General features: G+C 45.1%; 2 protein-coding genes across 2 annotated transcripts in view; one reads left to right on the plus strand and one right to left on the minus strand.

The window, feature by feature from the left end:
• The window catches only part of LOC143986898 (uncharacterized), a 1,277,526-nt gene that overhangs the window by 416,765 nt on the left and 841,217 nt on the right, over positions 1–19,544 (plus strand). The window lies entirely within an intron of this gene.
• Positions 2,224–19,544, minus strand: part of LOC143989990 (uncharacterized) — a 184,351-nt gene continuing 167,030 nt past the window's right edge. The window contains exons 9-15 of the mRNA XM_077490231.1: positions 6,593–6,862; positions 6,258–6,392; positions 6,046–6,169; positions 5,832–5,929; positions 5,160–5,366; positions 4,893–5,034; positions 2,224–3,602 (exon numbers count right to left, since the gene is read on the minus strand). Of these exons, the coding sequence (XP_077346357.1) occupies positions 2,524–3,602; positions 4,893–5,034; positions 5,160–5,366; positions 5,832–5,929; positions 6,046–6,169; positions 6,258–6,392; positions 6,593–6,862 (2,055 nt within the window). The 3' untranslated portion in view covers positions 2,224–2,523. The remainder of the gene's footprint in view (positions 3,603–4,892; positions 5,035–5,159; positions 5,367–5,831; positions 5,930–6,045; positions 6,170–6,257; positions 6,393–6,592; positions 6,863–19,544) is intronic.

A 19,544-nucleotide genomic window follows, 5' to 3' on the forward strand; every position in this document is an offset into this window, starting at 1 on the left:
TGATTTTAGCGAGATGTTCTCCCACTCTAATTGAGAAAGTACGGGTAGTGCGTCCAATATATTGTTTCCCCCATGAACATGTGATTAAATAAACAACATATCTGGAGGCACATGTATGGAATCCCTTTATCTGATATATACGGTTAGTGACTGTAGAGCTAAACTGAAGAGTTTTAGATTTTCCTTTTATATTGTGACGGCATACACCACATCTTTTACATGGGTAATACCCCTTCAAATTATGAAAAAAAGGCAGGACGGACAGGAGGATTAATTATATTTGAAGTTATTTTGCTTTGGAGTCTATTGGATCTTTGAACTTCAATCTCATCAGCCATGGGGTATTAATGTAGAATGGGACATAAACGCTTTTTCGAATAAAGCCTACTTTATTTTTGTAGGGTAGACACTAGACATTCACTTTTTTCCATTGATTTGCCAGGTTTTGTACAAGCTCTTATTATTCCTATGAATTGAATATATTTTATATCTGTGATCTTGTCTCCCAAATGTATCTGCCAATTCTGTATAATTTATTCTTTATTGCCATCTAACGTCATACATTGTTTATATGATTTTTTTATATAACATTTGTGGCGGGAGTTCGTAGTGGGGTAAGTTCCTTGCTCTGTGAAGTTCTGTTAATATGTTTGGATTGTGGTTATTTATTGTTGCTAATTTCACCGATTCTACATGTTCTAATTGTATGGGATACGTTGTGCGTTTGTGTGCATATATAGCAACGATGTTTTAAATTTAAGTCCGCAATCTAGAATTTAACCTCCCAAATCCAATTGGCCAGTGACACCTCTATAATTCCAGAGTGGTGTTTCCGGTCGATTGACCACTTCCGGATCCGTTTTTGCAGTTGGAGCGAGGCTTGAGTGGCGTTGTGGTTTACTTGCCATGCTGCTTCCAGATCTGTTCTATAGTTGGATCGAGGCTTGGATATCTTTGTGGTCCACTTGCCATACTTTTAGTAGCTGACTCCTAGAAGATGACTCTTCCGGTTTGAGCGCCATTTTGTGGTGGCCTGGCGCGGCATGCGTCCCGTTTGTGCTTCAGACTCTGAATACATTACTTAGTCTCTGGATTCCCTGTGAGCTATATTATGTATGATCATTTTTGCTCGTTGCTAGCGTGGTTGTTTACATTTTATATCTATTAATGAAAGGAAAAATTAAATAAACCCGGTCATATTCATATTGAGGCCTGAGTCATTTACCAAAACGAGGCTTGAACCGCAAGCCATGGGCACCATCTTGATATACCAGAAGTTGTCTTGTTTATGAATTTTTAGCGGTCAAGGAGCTAACCTCATTAAGGGAACCCCTCCTAGCTATAAATACGCAGTGGCCGCAGTGAGCCTGCATCCCTAGATGATGCCTTATTATTATTATTCAGGATTTATATAGCGCCAACAGTTTGCGCAGCGCTTTACAATATGTTATTAGGAGAAATGCGTCGGGAAGGGCTTTGCTGATTCCACTGCGTTGCCAGATTTGATCTACGTGCCTTTTTATGTCTTCTCACATGCGAGTGCCCATTTTTATGATTTTTAATAAATGTTTTATTATAAACGGTATCACACTATGTGGCCCTATCTTTTCTCCTTTGATATATGCAAAACTGAGAAGAACTACAGTGCATACTGGCCACTATACCTTCGGTGGATTATCCACAAAATCAATCTAGTGACCAATCTTGCCTGTTTTGGGGTATACTGGATGTCAGAGTTGCTGTACATTTCCCTGGATGTGATTACATCAATAAGCCTTTGAGACTCATTGGGCATATGCCTAGTTGAGTCCATTGCATCAATGTCTACTGTACTCATAAGTGTATGAGTATGAACTCAGGTATTAGTATAAAGCTGCACCTGATGAAGGAAACTAAAGTGGTCTACTTATAGAAACTTTGTTAGACGAAAGTGACAATCATTCATCCAGCTGTTACAGATTCTGGCCACAATATAACACAGTGATTTCCTGTGATCATCAGCTCCATCTAGTGACCAAATGGGGTGTTTTTCCAAAAATCTGTAAAAAATAGTGCAATACTGCATTATGGTCACTTGATGGAGCCATTGATCAAATGAAATACAATATGGCCAAAAACTCATCACAGTGTAGCAAATGCTGGTCACATTAATTCAACAATTTTTTAAAAGAACAGACATCTAAGTGTTTGTGAAATCTTACACCACAAAATGTACTCAGCCAATGAAAGGTAATGACTCCATTTTTATTTTTCTCCTGCTATCAATGGCCGACACGGTACAACACTTCATCCATGTCTTTGGTGATCTCTGATCTCCTTATCAACTGTTTCTGCCATGATGATCAGCCATGGAGTATATCTGAGGTGTATATCAGGGTATGCTTCTTCCCCACATGAGAGCTGTGATGTCCAGCAACATTCATATAGAAGACATTTCCCACACTCAAGGCACTAATACACCTCGAGAGTTGTGTGGGATCCCTGATGTACAGAAAGACAGGACTTCAGTGAGGAACAATTCTCTCACTCAGGACAGGAATACGGCTTCTTCCCCGTGTGAGATCTCTGATGTCTGTAAAGATAAGACTTCCGTGAAAAACATTTCCCACACTCAGGACAGGAATGTGGCTTCTCCCCCGTGTGAGATATTTTATGCACATCAAGACTGGATTTAAAAGGGAAACATTTCCCGCACTCAGGACAGGAATACGGCTTCTCCCCCGTGTGAGATCTCCGATGTGTGTAAAGATAAAACTTCCGTGAAAAACATTTCCCGCACTCAGGACAGGAATATGGCTTCTCCCCTGTGTGAGATCTTTTATGTGCATCAAGACTGGCTTTAAAAGGGAAACATTTCCCACACTCAGGACAGGAGTACGGCTTCTCCCCCGTGTGAGATTTTTTATGCACATCAAGACTGGATTTAAAAGGGAAACATTTCCCGCACTCCGCACAGAGATAAGGCTTCTCCCCCGTGTGAGATATCTGATGTCTGGAAAGATGGGACTTCATTGAAAAACATTTCCCGCACTCAAGACAGGTATACGGCTTCTCTCCTGTGTGAGATCTTTTATGCACATCAAGACTAGATTTAAAAGGGAAACTTTTCCCGCACTCAGGACAGGAATACGGCTTGTCCCCTGTGTGAGATCTCTGATGTGTGTAAAGATTGGACTTCTGTAAAAAACATTTCCCGCACTCAGGACAGGAAAGTGGCTTCTCCTCCGTGTGAGATTTCTGATGTTTATAAAGATGGGACTTCACTGAAAAACATTTCCCACACTCTGGACAGGAATGCGGCTTCTCCAGCATGTGCAATCTCTGATGTTTGTAAAGACTGGACTTGTCTGAAAAACATTTCCCGCACTCAGTACAGGAAAAGCTCTTCTCTGTTGGAAGGATGGCACCGTCCCTCACAGTCTGAGGTTCCTCAGGATAAGAGGAATACGATGGTCCATCTACACTGTGTGGTGCCGGATGGACATTTGAGGTAGTCGGGTTTTCTCCTGGACTATACTGTGTGATGTCCTCATCTTCTACTTTACAGTCTGGAGACAAAGTGAGACAATCCTCTGAGGTTTTCCTCATCTCCCGTCCATCTACTAAAATAGAAATACAAAGATTATTACTAGACATGAGCTGATTGGTTCCCCTAAACCAGGACTCCGCCCACATCAGGCAGCTTTGTCTCTGAGGATCTTACAATTCCCCCCTCAAGGTAACTAGTAAATGGGTCCTCTGATCTCCTACCAGATCATTTCTTTATTCATGGACCTTAGTCAGAGAGTGAGGAAACAACGAGAACTGTCTTCTATAGGAGTGACAGTGATGAGGGGATTATAGGATGAGTGTCCCCTCCCCCTCTATCACTCATTGCCATCTTCCCAACACAAGAAGTCCTGCACTTCCTTATTTAGTCCATGATTTAGTCATGAATAACAGCGGGGCTGAGCCCCACCAGAGGTCAGAGAGTGAGGATGGGGGGGAGAACAACCAAGATGAAGACTGGACTGATCCTGAAGACCCCCATCATTGGGTTATTGACTCCTCCCTCATTATCACTTTCTGTTTAAGGTTCTAGAGTTTGAGGATGTTATCACATTATTATCACCATGTAAAAGTCTGTGCTCCAATCACATCATTAGATATAAAATATCCAACTGGTAGGAAATGGGTGTAACAAAAGAGAATACATATTATGTGTATATATAGCAGTGGGGGGAGGGGAGAGAGCAGAAGTCAGGACTATGTAATGTACAACATATTGTATAAGATACAACAGATAAGACTATATAGTAACAGAATGATGTAATGTACATTATAGAGTATATAGTGCAGGGGTCAGGAGTATGTAATGTACAATATACATTATACAGTGTAAGGGTCAGGACTAGTATTGATCGTCAGTAATCTGTGGAAGATGAAATGATTACATGAGACAAGTTGCAGAGGTCCCACACCGCTGCCTCCCATCTCCTGAGACTGCACTCAGTGAATCGGGTCTGAGACTATACAGACATATCCCTCCACCCGGCACAGCCAGCAGACAACAGAGCAAGTAATCCTGGGGGGGTTGTTCTGTCAGAGATCTTGTCAGAAGACCCAAATCACATACCCCAGGTACCTAGGTCTAGTAACATTTATGGTGAAAATCAACCTTTTGCTGCCAGCTGATCCCCAGAATCTCCATAAATCCAGTCTAGATACATAAATTGTGTCGGCAGCACAGAGAAGGAAGATTATCGGAGAGAAATCCAGGAATACAGGACGGGGAACACAGCTCAGGAAAGTGACCAGGGGATTACAGGCTGATATCACCCAGTCCTTGTCCTACTCTGGACCAATCAGTGAGCAGTATGGGTGGAGGAATGGATTTAGTGTTAATGACCCACCTGTGCTGATCTCTGTAGGAGTGTCCTCCTCTATAAATGTCCCCGTTATTCCATCCTCCTCCATAGACTGCTGATCATCCCTCACATACCTCTCTTCTTCTTCTGATTTCACCTCAACATTTATATCTATCAGATCTTCACCCTAAACAAAGAAAATGAGAGAAAATATCATATATAAAAATATAAGCTTTAGTATTCTGACATCACATAAAAAATCCACACGTTGTCTTCACAAGTACATACTTCTAGATGCTCGGTTTCACCAACCTTGTAACAGTGGGGGATGGTGTGACCTTCTTGTGTGGAATCCCGGGAATACAGAGGACGGGGACATCTCTCTGGTGGGTTCCTGGTATTTGGTGGCTCCATCATATCCTTCTGTCCTTCTGAAAACTCCTCCATCACTCCATACTCCTCATCCTCCTCTTTATACTCTTCTTTAACAACAATATCATCATCCCCGATGTTTCCACTCTGAATATATAATAAACATTCATTGTAACAAACATGCTGTATATAAGACCCCTTTCACATTGGGGTGGTTTTCAGGTGCTTTAGCGCTAGAAATAGCCTCTGCTAAGTACCTGAAAACCACCTCCCATTCACTGTAGTTTGACTTTGCAAAATCAGGCGGTGCACTTGCGGGACGTTACCAAAAGTCCTGCATCAACATCTTTGGGGCGGGTTGGGAGCGATGTATTTAGCGCTCCCAAAACACCCTTCCCATTGCAATGAATGGGCAGTGCTTCCAAAGCGCCTTGAAAACAGGAGTTTTTAACCCTTTTTTGGGGGTTAAAAGCGCCCTGCTAGTGGTCATAAAGCAGTGCAGAAGCACCACTTAAACAGCGCTAAATGCTGCTAAAATGAGCAGTGCTTTGCTGCCGCTTTCAGTGTGAAAGCAGTCTTAATCAAAACTATTAGTGATTGTTTCTCATCTACCTGATGATGGTGGGGGATGGTGGGATCTTCCTGTGTAGAATCCCGGGAATACAGAGGACGGGGACATCTCTCTGGTGGGTTCCCATTACTGGATCCATCTGTAGGAAACACACACACTGACTGAATACATTGTTTCTATGTGTTTATCAGATGATGGGGGATCTAGGTGGAGCCTCCGTACTGCTCTCTCCTTTACAATAAAGTCTCCTCTTACCCGGTGATGTGAGGGGCGGATGATTGTCCATCATGACGTCCTTGTAGAGATCCTTGTGTCCTTCTAAATACTCCCACTCCTCCATGGAGAAATAGACAGTGACATCCTGACACCTTATAGGAACCTGACACACACAATGATACAGTCACCATCCAGACACATCCCTTGTCTGTTACTGGATAATGTCCCACAATTCCCAGAATCCTCCTCACCTCTCCTGTCAGCAGCTCCATCATCTTCTTGGTGACTTCTAGAATCTTCCCCATGTTGTGTCTCTCAGGTTTTAGGGAGTCACATGGAGGCACTGTGATGGTCATATGATCACCTGACTTCACAAGAGGAAATCTCTGTATTGGGGAACCAATAGGAAAATCATATTAGAATCCCAGAATCCTCCTCACCTCTCTGGTCAGGTCTGTGTTTTATTAATAGAGATAAGAGTGATATCATGTGACCTCCCAGAATCCCCCTCACCTCTCCGGTCAGGTCTGTGTTTTATTAATAGAGATAAGAGTGATGTCATGTGACCTCCCAGAATCCTCCTCACCTCTCCGGTCAGCAGGTAGATGATCTCCAGGGTGAGGTTTAGTATCTTCTCAGTCATGTGACTCCGATCCTCCTCCATCCTCATTGGTCCCGTCATTTGATCTATACAGGTCTCCTTGTAGACGGATAACTTTGGGAAATGAAAGTAAGAATTATTTGGATGGTGTTGGTCACACAATAATAGGATGTGGGTGTGAGGGGGTAATAGGAGGGTTGCTGTACATTTAACAACTACTCCCCCCATGGGAACACATTTAGTTTGGACTGTTTGCTACATTTTTGAGGTTTTGGGACCCTCTTGTCTGCTGGATCAGATATTCCTTTTTCTCTGTTGGGTTTGTTTAGTTTATGAACTGGTTTTGTTTAGTTTTAGATCTGCAGAAAAGGAATGATAAATACGATCCTTCCTTTGACTTGTTTGCTCTGAGGCAGTGCTGTGAGGACAATGTCGGGTCATCATGATGTCCAGGAAGGGGAACTTGCTGACTTTTGGCCGGAGTTGCCGGCTAATCAGGATAATTACCAGAACTCCGGCTGCAAGGCTCCAATCTCTGGCAGCCTGCTCACTGATCGGAGTGATGTCACTGTCACTCTCTGCAGTAAGAGAAGAGATCGGATTGGATAGCAGGAGGATGCTGCTGGTGGAGTACAGAACTGTGGGGGAGGAGTCAGTTTTGTTCTCTCCAATAGCAACCCATCTGCCATCTATGCTGATTATGAAGATTTTAACATGTAAGTGTACTATTTGTTTTTATAGAATAAATGACTTCATCATTCTAATGAGGATCTCGCGCTGTCATTTCTTTGATGTTTGAGCTCCTTGGATCTTCCCGGATCTTTATATGACAAGCTGCAGGACCCTTGTATGTTGGAATGAACATTTGTCCTCATCATGCTGTTACCATAGACTGCTGTCTGTTGGGCTGGACCTTGTAGTGCACATTACTGGTGTGTGTGTTTTATTTCAGTGCTGGAGGATAGCAGGGGGGAGGGGTTTGTTCTCTTGGACTTTTTTTGTATCCTGCAACATATTTCTAAAATGTTGAGGTGAAGGCTTCCTTCACTTGCTGGCAGAAGTTATTTAAGGAGGTCAGAAAAGTAAGTGCAGGTGGGGTGAGAGGACCATCAGCCCCTCTCAACTCAGAGCAGTGCAGTCTGACTACCCCCTCAGATGCCCCCACAGCCCCACTAACCTCTCAGAGTTGTTAAGCCCTATTGCTTCCTAAGAGGCCCCCAAAGTCCTACAGCTACACTTCCTCCTCAGGGGGTCTCAGAATTCTTCAGATGAAGTACACCCTCAGAGACTCCCAGAGTCCTTTAGTCCCACTACCTCCTCAGAGACCCCTCAGCCCCACTACTTCCATCAGAACCCTCTGTATTTTCCTCCCTCTGACACCAATGATGGAACAGATTCTTCTTAGCAGACTGGGGAATGTTTTCTTCCTTCTGACAAGCAACGTAAGGGTCTCTATGTGCCATACTCCTGACCCCATCATTGTGTTGGCTGCATATTGTAATGATTGCCCATTGGCTGCCTGTGTAGTGTAATAATTGCCTTTTGTAGGTCATGTATGGTCAGGATGGTCATTGTCTTGTCTTTTTGTTGTCAGTGCTGTTTGTTTAGAGGATCATATTTGAACATATTACTAGAATATATCTCCAAAATGAGAAGAATGTTCCAGCCACGTAAGTGGGGAAATGTTCTGCCCCTGAAGGGGTTAATCTACGTATATCCACACTATATATGTGTGTATCATCATCTGCTGGAGATAAAAGACATCACAGTGACTATGGAGGAAGAGGACAGACATGACGGGGGGTTACTGGGTGTAAATAGAAAATAAGATCTTATTACCTCCTCTGCTGCCTCTTCCAGCAACATCTCCTCCTCACTACTTCCTCCCGACTCACCTCTCACCCGGAACTTCCTGTCTGTACCTGACATCACTTCCTGTCTGTATTCCATAGAAACTTCTGGGTAGAAGTAAGATCACCATCTTGTGGATTTCAGAGGAACTACAGCCCCAAAAAAACCTCTCATAATGACCATTCCTGTATAACAGGGGTAGGTTAAAAACATAACTCCCAAAATTTAACTTTTTGATGAAGAAAATGCAAAAATATTTCAAAAAGCATAAAAATATATATCAGTCCACTCATAATGAACATGATAAACATAAATTGCAAGGATGTAATGTTTACATGGGAATGGTGGTGGAGATCTCTCACAGTAAGAACATTTCCTCATATATGCTTATATAAATAAAATAATTAAATGTGAAAAAAATTGTAAAACGATAAAAAAAATCTATAGACTGAGTCATCCACTTCAGCCATAAAGGCATTGTGATTCAAGATCTTCTAGATCACATAGAAGGAGGACTCATCGACATACGTCCCAACTTTTTCAGATGGGAATGAGGGACACCTATGAGCAAAAGTATGTAGGCATAGGACACTCCCCCTGCCATGCCCCCCGTAAAGGAGAATCATACAAAAAAAAATGATTACTTAAACCCACAAGTTCTTTTTTACCACTACTATTTCTTTACACTGGCTTTTAAAATTTACAAATGCAGCAATTTAGAAATTAGATGAAAGGTTTAGCTCTGGGAAACACTTTTTGAAAGATAAAAAGTGCATTTTATATACAACTATATGGATCAGTCCAAAATGAGGGACACATTAGAAGGAAAGAGGGACAGAAGGACATTGCTCCAAATCATGGACAGGTCCCTCGAAATCAGGAACAGTTGGGAGCTATGCATTGATGATTTCATACATTTGTTTGGAAGGATAGAACAATCCTCACAAGGGAGCATGTAAGATGACAGGAAAGGCTCCTGACTGGCGAGATCCAACAGACATCCCGACTCTCCCGCATTTCGGCTGTGGCTCCCTGACACCTGCAAGTGCTGCGCAATATCCCGGCTGCAGGGCCGATTCTGGGCGGGTGCGTGGGGTGTGCCCAGGGTCGGTGCTACCGCTAGGCAAATCTAGGCAGCCATCTAGGGTGCAGCTACAACTGCTGGCTTCCCTACTCTCCATTGGGAGGAGAGAGGGCGCCTTGTGCTTGTGAGTGCCTGTGCAGCTGTGCCTCATCCTCTATCCCTCCCCTACACGGTGGCTATGTGACCAGTGGCATAGCATGGGGGGAGGCATGTGTGGCACTGTCCTGGGGCCGGGTGCAGAATGTAAAGGGGTGCTGTTGTACTGTCCCTAGTGTGAAGGCCATTTAGCGGGGGGCAAATAGGCATGGTGATAATGGCACTACGGCAGCAATCCACTTCACCCTTGGGGTGCAGGTGGCCGCTGGTCAGGCATCCATCTCCACACACGGCAGTAATCAGCGATCCAAGGGCAGATACTGTTGGTGGGCAGACCTGAGAGAGCCCAGGACTCAGAAGAAGAGCTCCACCAGCAAGAAGTAGCTGGGCAGGCGCAGCTTTCTCCGCTCTCTAACATCACATAAGGCCCAGAGCGAGGACTGTCCTTTAAGGACAGGATGACTTGGGGCACAGAAGAAAGCCCGGGAGAAGCTGCCTGGCTTAAAGGATCAAAGCGGATCTTCACAAGAAGACAGACTGGCATGGAATGGAAGATACCGTACCATCACATCATCATCATCATACACACACAGGTCTGCAGGCCTCAGATCTGCAGACAGATTATAGTACAATGGGACAGAGGAAGGACTGCAGATAAGGACAGGGGTCTCTCATCTCCCCGCTCTCTCAACCCCTCCACAAACCCCTCTCTCAGCCCCCCTCTCTCTCAGCTCCTCCTCAACCCCCCTCTTTCTCAGCCCCACTTCTCTCTCTGAGCCCCCTCTCTCTCTCAACCACCCTCACTCAGCCTCCCTCCCCCTTCTCTCTCAACCACCCTCTCTCTCAGCCTCCCTCTTTCTCAGCCGACCTCTCTCTCTCTCAACCACTCTCACTGCCGGCCCCCCTCTCTCTCAACCACCCTCTCTTTCAGACCCCTCGCTGTCAGCCCCCCCTCTCTCTCAGTCCCCCTCTCTGTCCACTACCCTCTCTCTGAGTCTCCTCTCTCTGAGTCCCCTCTCTCTCAGACCCATTTCTCTGTCACCCCCCCATTCTCACCTTCCCTCTCAGCGACCCCACTCTCAACCACCCTCTCTCTCAGCCCCACATCTCTCTGTCAGTCACCCCCTCTCTCAGCCATCCTCTTTCTCAACCAACCTCTCTCTCTCAACCACCCTCTCTTTCTGACCCCTCACTGTCAGCCCCCCATCTCTCAGCCCTCCTCCCTCTCTCTGTCCACTACCCTCTCTCCGAGTCCCCCCCCTCTCTCTCAGACCCATTTCTCTGTCACTCCCCCCAATTCACACCTTCCCTCTCAGCCCCCTCCCTCTCTCTTAGCCACCCCACTTTCTCTCTCTCTCTCTCTCTCTCAACCACCCTCTCTCTCTCAGCCCTCATCTCTCTGTCAGTCACCCCCTCTCTCGGCCCTCCCTCTCTCTCAGCCCCTCTTCTCACTCGCTCTCTCAGCCCCCCTACCTGTTTCAAGCAGAAACTTTGCATATACTGACTCCTACCACCATGACCAATTCAAATAACTGAAGTGGTCAGGGTGGTTAGAGTTTTCCTTTAATATATCTCAGAAGAAGTAAACCTCTGTATAGTGATTCCAATTAGTTACATCATCCTCTAGTTATGTTAAATTGGTGGGGGGGGGGGGGACTGCGGAGTGCCACCTCCCTTAAATGAGTTTGCCTTCTCCCTGAAATTTGTTTTTGCAGGTTGGGATGTCTGATCCAAACATATTGATTACAATTGTAGTGCTGTTACAACAAAAACTTACTAAAGCGCAAAAATGTGTGAAATAGGTAATAGTGCTGCTCTATCGACCACCCAATAATAAAGCGCAAAGTGCAAACACATAAAATCCAGTGCAACAAACGAGACCGTCAAAAAATCAGGCTGGGTCTTACCAAGACCCTACAATAGTGCAAATTACTGTGCAAAAAAAGCTAGTAGACACTAACAATAATCATTATAAAATATCTACTGCCGAACACACATCAGTGTAAAGTGCAATAGTGCTGATATACTGTAATTAAATTAGTGAACCAACTAGGAAAAAATATATATTTAAATCATGCTAGTGGTAAATAAAGAACAATAAATATATGCATGTGTATAGTGCTAAAAAATATGTACATGAGTGTTGTATAACTCATAAATTGCAGTCCTGTGCAGATAATTAAACACAAAATTGTGCAAACACCAAGAAGATCCTGGTAGTCCTAAATCAGGTCATTGAGGCAAGATCTTATTACTCATGGATCAGCTGGGCAATTACAATCCCAGGTACTAATAAACCCACATACAGCCAGCTCCTGAGTAATAAGAAGTCATAATTAGTTTAAGAAAAACATACAGTGACGTAACGCGTAGGGCGGAGCCTGTGACAGACGCACGAGCCTTCCAGAGTGTTCAACGGTGGTGTCTGACCTCATTATACTAACAGCGCTTGGCATTCCCTGCTTATGTGAGTGCATAAGATTGATGCTCTTTAACCATCTAGCTATTGCAGCACTGCGCAATGATAGCCTTTATGTTTTGTTTCCTGCAAGCTTCCATCAGACAGTGAAAGCAGTCTTAACACAGTGTCTGAATTTCTTTGCTGGGCAGGACTGACCATTAAATATTGAAGACTATCTGCTTACCTTAATACATTATACAGATACTCTAAAGCGTTCAGGAGCTGGCTGTATGTTTTTCTCTGACAGGGAGAAGCAGGCAACTCACAGCTGAGGAGATGAGTGGCTGGCTTGGTATTCGGCGGGGGGGGGGGATTCTGATCTATATTCGCTCCATAAGATGCTCAGGCATTTCCCCCCATTTTTGGGAGGGAAAAAAGTGTGTCTTATGGTGCTAAAAATACAGTAGTTACTCAGCAAAGTAACTGTGGTTGTAGAAGTGATGGTGGGTAGGTAGGGATGGGATCAGTAAGAAGCAGAGGTGGCGGAGGACTTGGGATGGATCGATTGCACTGTAATTCGAATCGTCAGTCACACCTTTCCTCATGGGGGGAGAGAGAGAGACCCTCCCTTTCACTCGATTGGTGTCAGCTGGTTTCATCTTTCAGTGTCCACCCCGCCTCCCTACATTCTCTCGCTCTGGATAGGCGGGGTGGGATGGGGCGGTCCAGACAGTCTTTCTGAGTCTCAGCCTCTTCTCAGCTCAGCGGGCGAAAGCCCCCCTCCCCGCAGGGGAACGAACGGCCAGGCGGCGTGGCCACAGCGGGCCTCCCGGGCGGTAGATGTAATTGCGGTAATGCTGCCCAAGTAATGGGAACGGCGTTACCATGAGGGGAAGAAGAATCAGTTATGCCCCGTACACACGAGAGGACTTAATTCCGACAGACCTCCAAAGGAGTTCCGCCGGAGTTCCGCCGGAGTTCCGACGGAGTTCTGGCGGACTTTTCGACCGAACGGACTTGGACACACACCATCACACCAAACTCCGACGGAGTCGAACGTGATGACGTACGACTGGATTCGAATAAGGAAGTTCATAGCCAGTAGCCAATAGCTGCCCTAGCGTCGGTTTTAGTCCGTCGGAGTAGCATACACACGAGCGGATTTTTCGAAGGGGACCGGGTCCGGCGGAGTTCCGTCGGGAAAATTTGAAGCATGCTTCATTTCTAAAGTCCGTCAGACTTTAGCTAAGCTAAAGTCCGTTGCAGCCCACACACGATCGAATAGTCTGACGGACTCAGTCCGTCGGACTTTGGATGTCGAAAAGTCCGCTCGTGTGTACGCGGCCTTAGATTACTCGTTACCCTATAAAGTAACTGCGTTAAGTAACTCCGTTTATTTGAACTCAGTTACTTATATCACTGCTCGTTACTCAATAAACAGTCCTGGGTGCTTGTTTTTTTTTTTATTATTTATTGTGGAACTTGGATGGGAGAAGGGATTAGTGGGATACTCCAACTGAACTATTCACAGTAGATAAGGACAACTCTCACTTGGCCTCACCGGATTATTTGTGGAAGCAGACACATTGCTTTAACCATACAGCAACATGTATGGAGGATTTAAGCCTTCTTGCTTTCTCTAGCAGCAGACTTGATGGAACTACTTTATCTTCAGGATACTCTCTAGTATCCCCTTGACTGACACCCATCCACTGACTCTTCTAGCTGAAGGGATGGACTTCAGAGGACAAGCCCCATGACACAGATCTATACTAACAGTAGGCAGAATCAGATCCTTGCTGGTGTCTCCCTTCCATTCAGCTTTGCAGGAGCTCTGGGTTCAGCTCCTCTCTAACTTTCAGGGCCTCAGTTCGACCAACTGAGGCCACATAACAGCTTCTACAGTGGAGGGGCAGCCACCCCCTCCCTTTGGGACTCCACTCTCCAGCTAAAAGACCCAGAGCACATGTGCCCTTAGCATTTATACAGTAACCCAGCATGCAATGAGGCACTTTGCTCTGCCAATCGCCAGTGCTATAACAATGTCTGTGCTCTCACTTGTCAGGTCCCCTCCCGCTGTCCAATATGCCTCCCTATTGGACCATTTTTATCATGACTGCGACATTGCGGCGAACGCAGCGGACACTTTTGACACTATTTTGGGACCATTGTCATTTATACAGTGATCGGAGCTATAAAAATCCAACGATTACTGTGCAAATGACACTGGCAGGGAAGGGGTTAACCACTAGGGGGCGATGAAGGGGTCAAGTGTGTCCTAGGGTGTGATTCTAACTGCAGGGGGGATGGGCTACTACTCACAAGATAGCGATCACTGCTCCCGATGAAAGGGAGCTGTGATCTCTGTGCTGTCACTAGGCAGAACAGGGAAATGTCTTGTTTACAAAAGCATCTCCCTGTTCTACATCTCAGTGACACGATCCCGGGCACCCGGTGGACATCGAGTCCGCGGGACCCGTGGTCACGGATAACATGGTGGTCACGTGCGTGCACCCCCAATGTTGCTTCTTAAAGGGGATGTACCTGTACGCGCTTTTGCCCACCAGTGCCATTCTGCCGACGTAAATCGGCATGCGCTGGTCGGAAGGGGCGGTTAAGTAAAAACACGATACGTTCTTTTACATGCTTATTCAATATTTTATTTGTGAGGTTATAAAAGTTAGGTTTTGAGACCAGTTTGCTTAGGTGCGGTGGGATATGCACCCTTGTATTGTAGCTAAAATACAATAAACAATATTCCATCCATTTTACGATTACCATGTGTGGTTAGCATTCCATGTTCTAGAAATCATGCTATTATATACTACCACTTTTTCTCATAAAGATAAAATGCAAAAGCACAAACAACAGAAGAATAATAATAACATATTTTAAAATAACGAGCCCAGTAGAGTCTACTTCTATATATAAATATAATATGCAATTTTTAAATTGAGATTTTTTTTAAAGAAAATAGGCTTTTTTTTTATTTGCGATTTTATTCTTTTTAATGCAATTATTATTATTTTTTTTAAAAGGGGTGTCCGAGGTATTGGTATTGCTAGACCCAAATTACATGTCCCAGGTGCTTAGGTCAAGTAACAAGTTACAGCGCCTTGAGGCGATTCAGTTCGTGTTGTGCGCTATACAAATATCTCATTCATTCATTTAATATGATGATATCAACATTTTGCTGCCAGCTGATCCCCAAAATCTCCATAAATCCAGTCTAGATACATAAATTGTGTCGGCAGCACAGAGAAGGAAGATTATCCGAGAGAAATACAGGAATACAGGACGGGGAACACAGCTCAGGAAAGTGACCAGGGGATTACAGGCTGATATCACCCAGCCCCCGCCCTACTCTGGACCAATCAGTGAGCAGTATGGGTGGAGGAATGTATTTAGTGTTAATGACCCACCTGTGCTGATCTCTGTAGGAGTGTCCTCCTCTATAAATGTCCCCGTTATTCCATCCTCCTCCATAGACTGCTGATCATCCCTCACATACCTCTCTTCTTCTTCTTCTGCTTTACCCTGAACTTTAGAATCTCTCAGGTTTCCACTCTGAATATAGAATAAAAATGACATCAATGGTAACAATGCAGATAATGTACAGATCCTAATGATATTATCAGTGATTGTTCCTCATCTACCTGATGATGGTGAGGGATGGTGTGATCTTCCTGTGTGGAATCCCGGGAATACAGAGGACGGGGACATCTCTCTGGTGGGTTCCCATTACTGGATCCATCTGTAGGAAACACACACACTGACTGAATACATTGTTTCTATGTGTTTATCAGATGATGGGGGATCTAGGTGGAGCCTCCGTACTGCTCTCTCCTTTACAATAAAGTCTCCTCTTACCCGGTGATGTGAGGGGCGGCTGATTGTCCATCATGACGTCCTTGTAGAGATCCTTGTGTCCTTCTAAATACTCCCACTCCTCCATGGAGAAATAGACAGTGACATCCTGACACCTTATAGGAACCTGACACACACAATGATACAGTCACCATCCAGACACATCCCTTGTCTGTTCCTGGATAATGTCCCAGAATTCCCAGCACCGCTCACCTCTCCTGTCAGCAGCTCCATCATCTTCTTGGTGACAGGGACGCGTTGTGTGCCGACTTATATAGGGACAAGGGGCAGGGTCACCGGCGATGTCCCTGCCCCTTATGATGTCACAGTCCTGGAGGATGCTGGGGCTGTGACATCATAAGGGGCGGGGTCACCATGTGGCATCACCTGGTGACTCCGCCCCTTGTCCCTAATATTTGTCGCCGCACAACGCGTCCCTGTCATTGCGGCCGGAGAGAGCGTTGAGTCAACATCTCAAGGAAGAAGAAGAGAAGGCGACAGAAGACCGGGCCACCGCTAGTAAAAGAGCTATAGGAAGCGGAGGCCCGGCAAGAAGAACCGAAGAGGGGGACAAGACCCCCGAAATCGGAAGAAGAGGCAGCGGCGACAGAAGACCGGACCACCACTAGTAAAAGAGCTGGAAGAAGAAAGCGGAGGCCCGGCGAGAAGAACCGAAGAGGGGGACAAGACCCCCGAAGTTGGAAGAAGACCCCCGGACGGCGACGAAGAAGAAAGCCGGGCTCCTCCGCTAGTAAAAGAGCTAGCAGAAGATAGCGGAGGAGTCCGGCGAGAAGACCCCCCAAGACGGAAGACCACCGGAGCTGTGCAATAAATTATTTAAAAAACATGTGTCGTGTTTTTTCTTTATGTTTTTTCACCAGGTGAATGGGTAGAGGTACATGGTACCCAATACTCATTCACATAGGGTGGGGGGGCGGTATCTGTGGGCCCCCTTATTAAAGGGGGCTCCCGGATTCCGATAAGCCCCCCACCCGCAGACCCCGACAACCAACGGCCAGGGTTGTCGGGAAGAGGCCCTTGTCCTCATCAACATGGGGACAAGGTGCTTTGGGGTGGGGGGGCCTCGGCCCCCCCTTCCCCAAAGCACCCCCCCATGTTGAGGGCACATGGCCCTGCTACGGCTCAGGGGGGGCTCTCGCTCATCCCCACCTCCTTTCCTGACTGATACGGACCCTGGGGGGGACCCCCATGCCTTTTTTTTTGGCGTAGGGCTTCCCCTTTAAGTCCATACCAGGTGACGGAGCCAGCAAGGTGTCAATCTCGCCGATGGAGGCGGCGACATTGACGTCCTTCGCTAGTACCGTCTACCTGGAGCCACGTTCAAAATGAACGGACTTTTCTCTGTGTGTGGGCAAGTCCGTTCATTTCAAAAGTCCGGCAGACTCCAGCCATAGTCCGGTCATGTGTTGGGCAGGTCTGTCGTTTGGAAAGTCCGGTCGTGTGTACGCGGCATTAGATGTACACAGAGAGGGTGCATCACCTAACCTGGTGACATCTGTCGTGTTTGGATTGGAAAATGCCAATCTTTGTCCAGGAGATCGATTGGCAGGTGAAGCGGTCCAAAAAAGCGCTCCTACCTCAAGATTCCTTAACCATTTATAGCCCAGAATAACTTAAACATCTTCTATATCATCATATCACTAAATTCATACAAAAAAATTCATACTAAATTCATGCAAAACGATATATAAAAATACAATTGGGATAGAACATAGAACATATGAATCAAAAGCAAATAGCTCAATAGCAATATTCAGTCCAGCTGAAACATTTGTATTCAGCTGGAAAATCCATTTTGATTCGTATTTGCATGTCTTTTTTGATAAAATTGCCCCCTCCCCCCACTCTGGGTTCACCATCCCCCCAAAATCCCGTCCCTTTCAGACCCCTATTGTGAGACCCATCATAGTGTCTCTGGGGGGATCGCTGATCATTCCTGTGTAAAATCTTACAGAAATCTTCCCTAATCCCGACCTTTATTATCATTTCATTCCCCCCACATACAATGTCTGCAACCGACATTTACTGACATCAACAACTCCCCTCGTGGTACAGACCAGAAATCCCCTCATTGTAATATACGGGGATATTCTACATTTCCACACTATATATGTGTGTATCATCATCTGCTGGAGATAAAAGACATCACATGACTATGGAGGAAGAGGAAGGACATGATGGGGGGGGGGGTTACTGGGTGTAAATAGAAAATAAGATCTTATTACCGCCTCTTCCAACAACGTTTCCTCTCTACTTCCTATGGAACTTCCTGTTTGTACCTGACATCACTTCCTGTCTGTATCTGACATCACTTCTTGTCTTCCATAGAGTCTTTCTGTCTGGGTAGAAGTGAGATCACCATCTTGTGGAGATCAGAGGAACTGCAGCCCAGAGAACCGTCTCGGTAGTGTGAACCCGGCCTTGTGCTGTGTATGTACTGTATATCCTTATAGATGGGTCATCTCCACTCCCACCAAGGGGGATAGAAATATATTACTGCTGGGGGGGGGGGGGGGGGGACATTTTGGCCCCTTTGATTTTGCAGTAAAATTTATGTCAGATTTAGTCATGTAGAACATCTGTTATATGGATACAAAGAGTCCCAGCCGAGAGTAAAGGGTGGAAATGGCTCCTGATCCCCAGATTTGGGCAATTATGTCACCAATATAAATAGAATAAAACCCGCGCTATGTGTAACAACTCAAATACCTACAGAAATAACTTATACCGGACTGCTGCTGTAACGAAGGTAAGTGTTCCCTTTATCACCTAGAAGAGCATTATGTGTCACAGCGCTGTCCTATTGTGTGTGCACATAAATAATCACAAATACACTACAATATGTGGGGACATTCATATATAAAGTGCTAGGGGCTCAAATAATATTCTCTGCAGATCTACTGCTTCCACTTTACACCTACTTCATTGCTATTATGATGTTTATCAATAAATAAAGTAAAACTGATCCATGTGCAAATTCTTGTACAAAGGGTTTTATTAGTAATCAGTTCAACATAACAGCTCATCACATCTATGATCACATAGGAGATAAACATAAAATACCATGAAAAAAAGGAAGACAAATAAAAAAGGCATACATAGATATGTTCAGATCCATAAGGTAGAACAATTGGGGGATAAGTATTCCTTCTGAGAGCTACAATATCCTGGAACACGCTGTTTAGAGTGTAGATAGAAAATACCCTCATGGGTTTTTCGGATGCAGTGTATTATCAAACCACCTATTCTAAAGATATAATATCGAGGGTATACAATATAACAATGCTGAAAATTAACCATGTCAGCCAGGCTCAAGCCTGGTGGCCTGATGAGATAGAATTCGTAAAAAATCGTAAACGAAATTTTGTATTTCATACAAAATTCGGAAGCATAGCAATTCGTATTTCGGATCCTCCCGAATGTATGAATTTACGGAAATTGCAGTAGGCAGATAGCAGACCCAAACGGCAGATACCTCCTGTTACAGGGTACTATTCAGGACACGGATCCTGACATATTATGCCCCAAATATAAATCCAGGGCCCTTTCTATCCCATGTTTGCTCTTTGTTGAAAGCCCACCAGAGGGGTACTCTCCTTTTGGCATGAGTCTCCAAT

Source organism: Lithobates pipiens, unplaced genomic scaffold (genome assembly GCF_037356315.1).
Source record: "Lithobates pipiens isolate NorthernLeopardFrog02 unplaced genomic scaffold, aLitPip1_a1.2 Scaffold_18, whole genome shotgun sequence".
Lineage (NCBI taxonomy): Eukaryota > Metazoa > Chordata > Amphibia > Anura > Ranidae > Lithobates > Lithobates pipiens.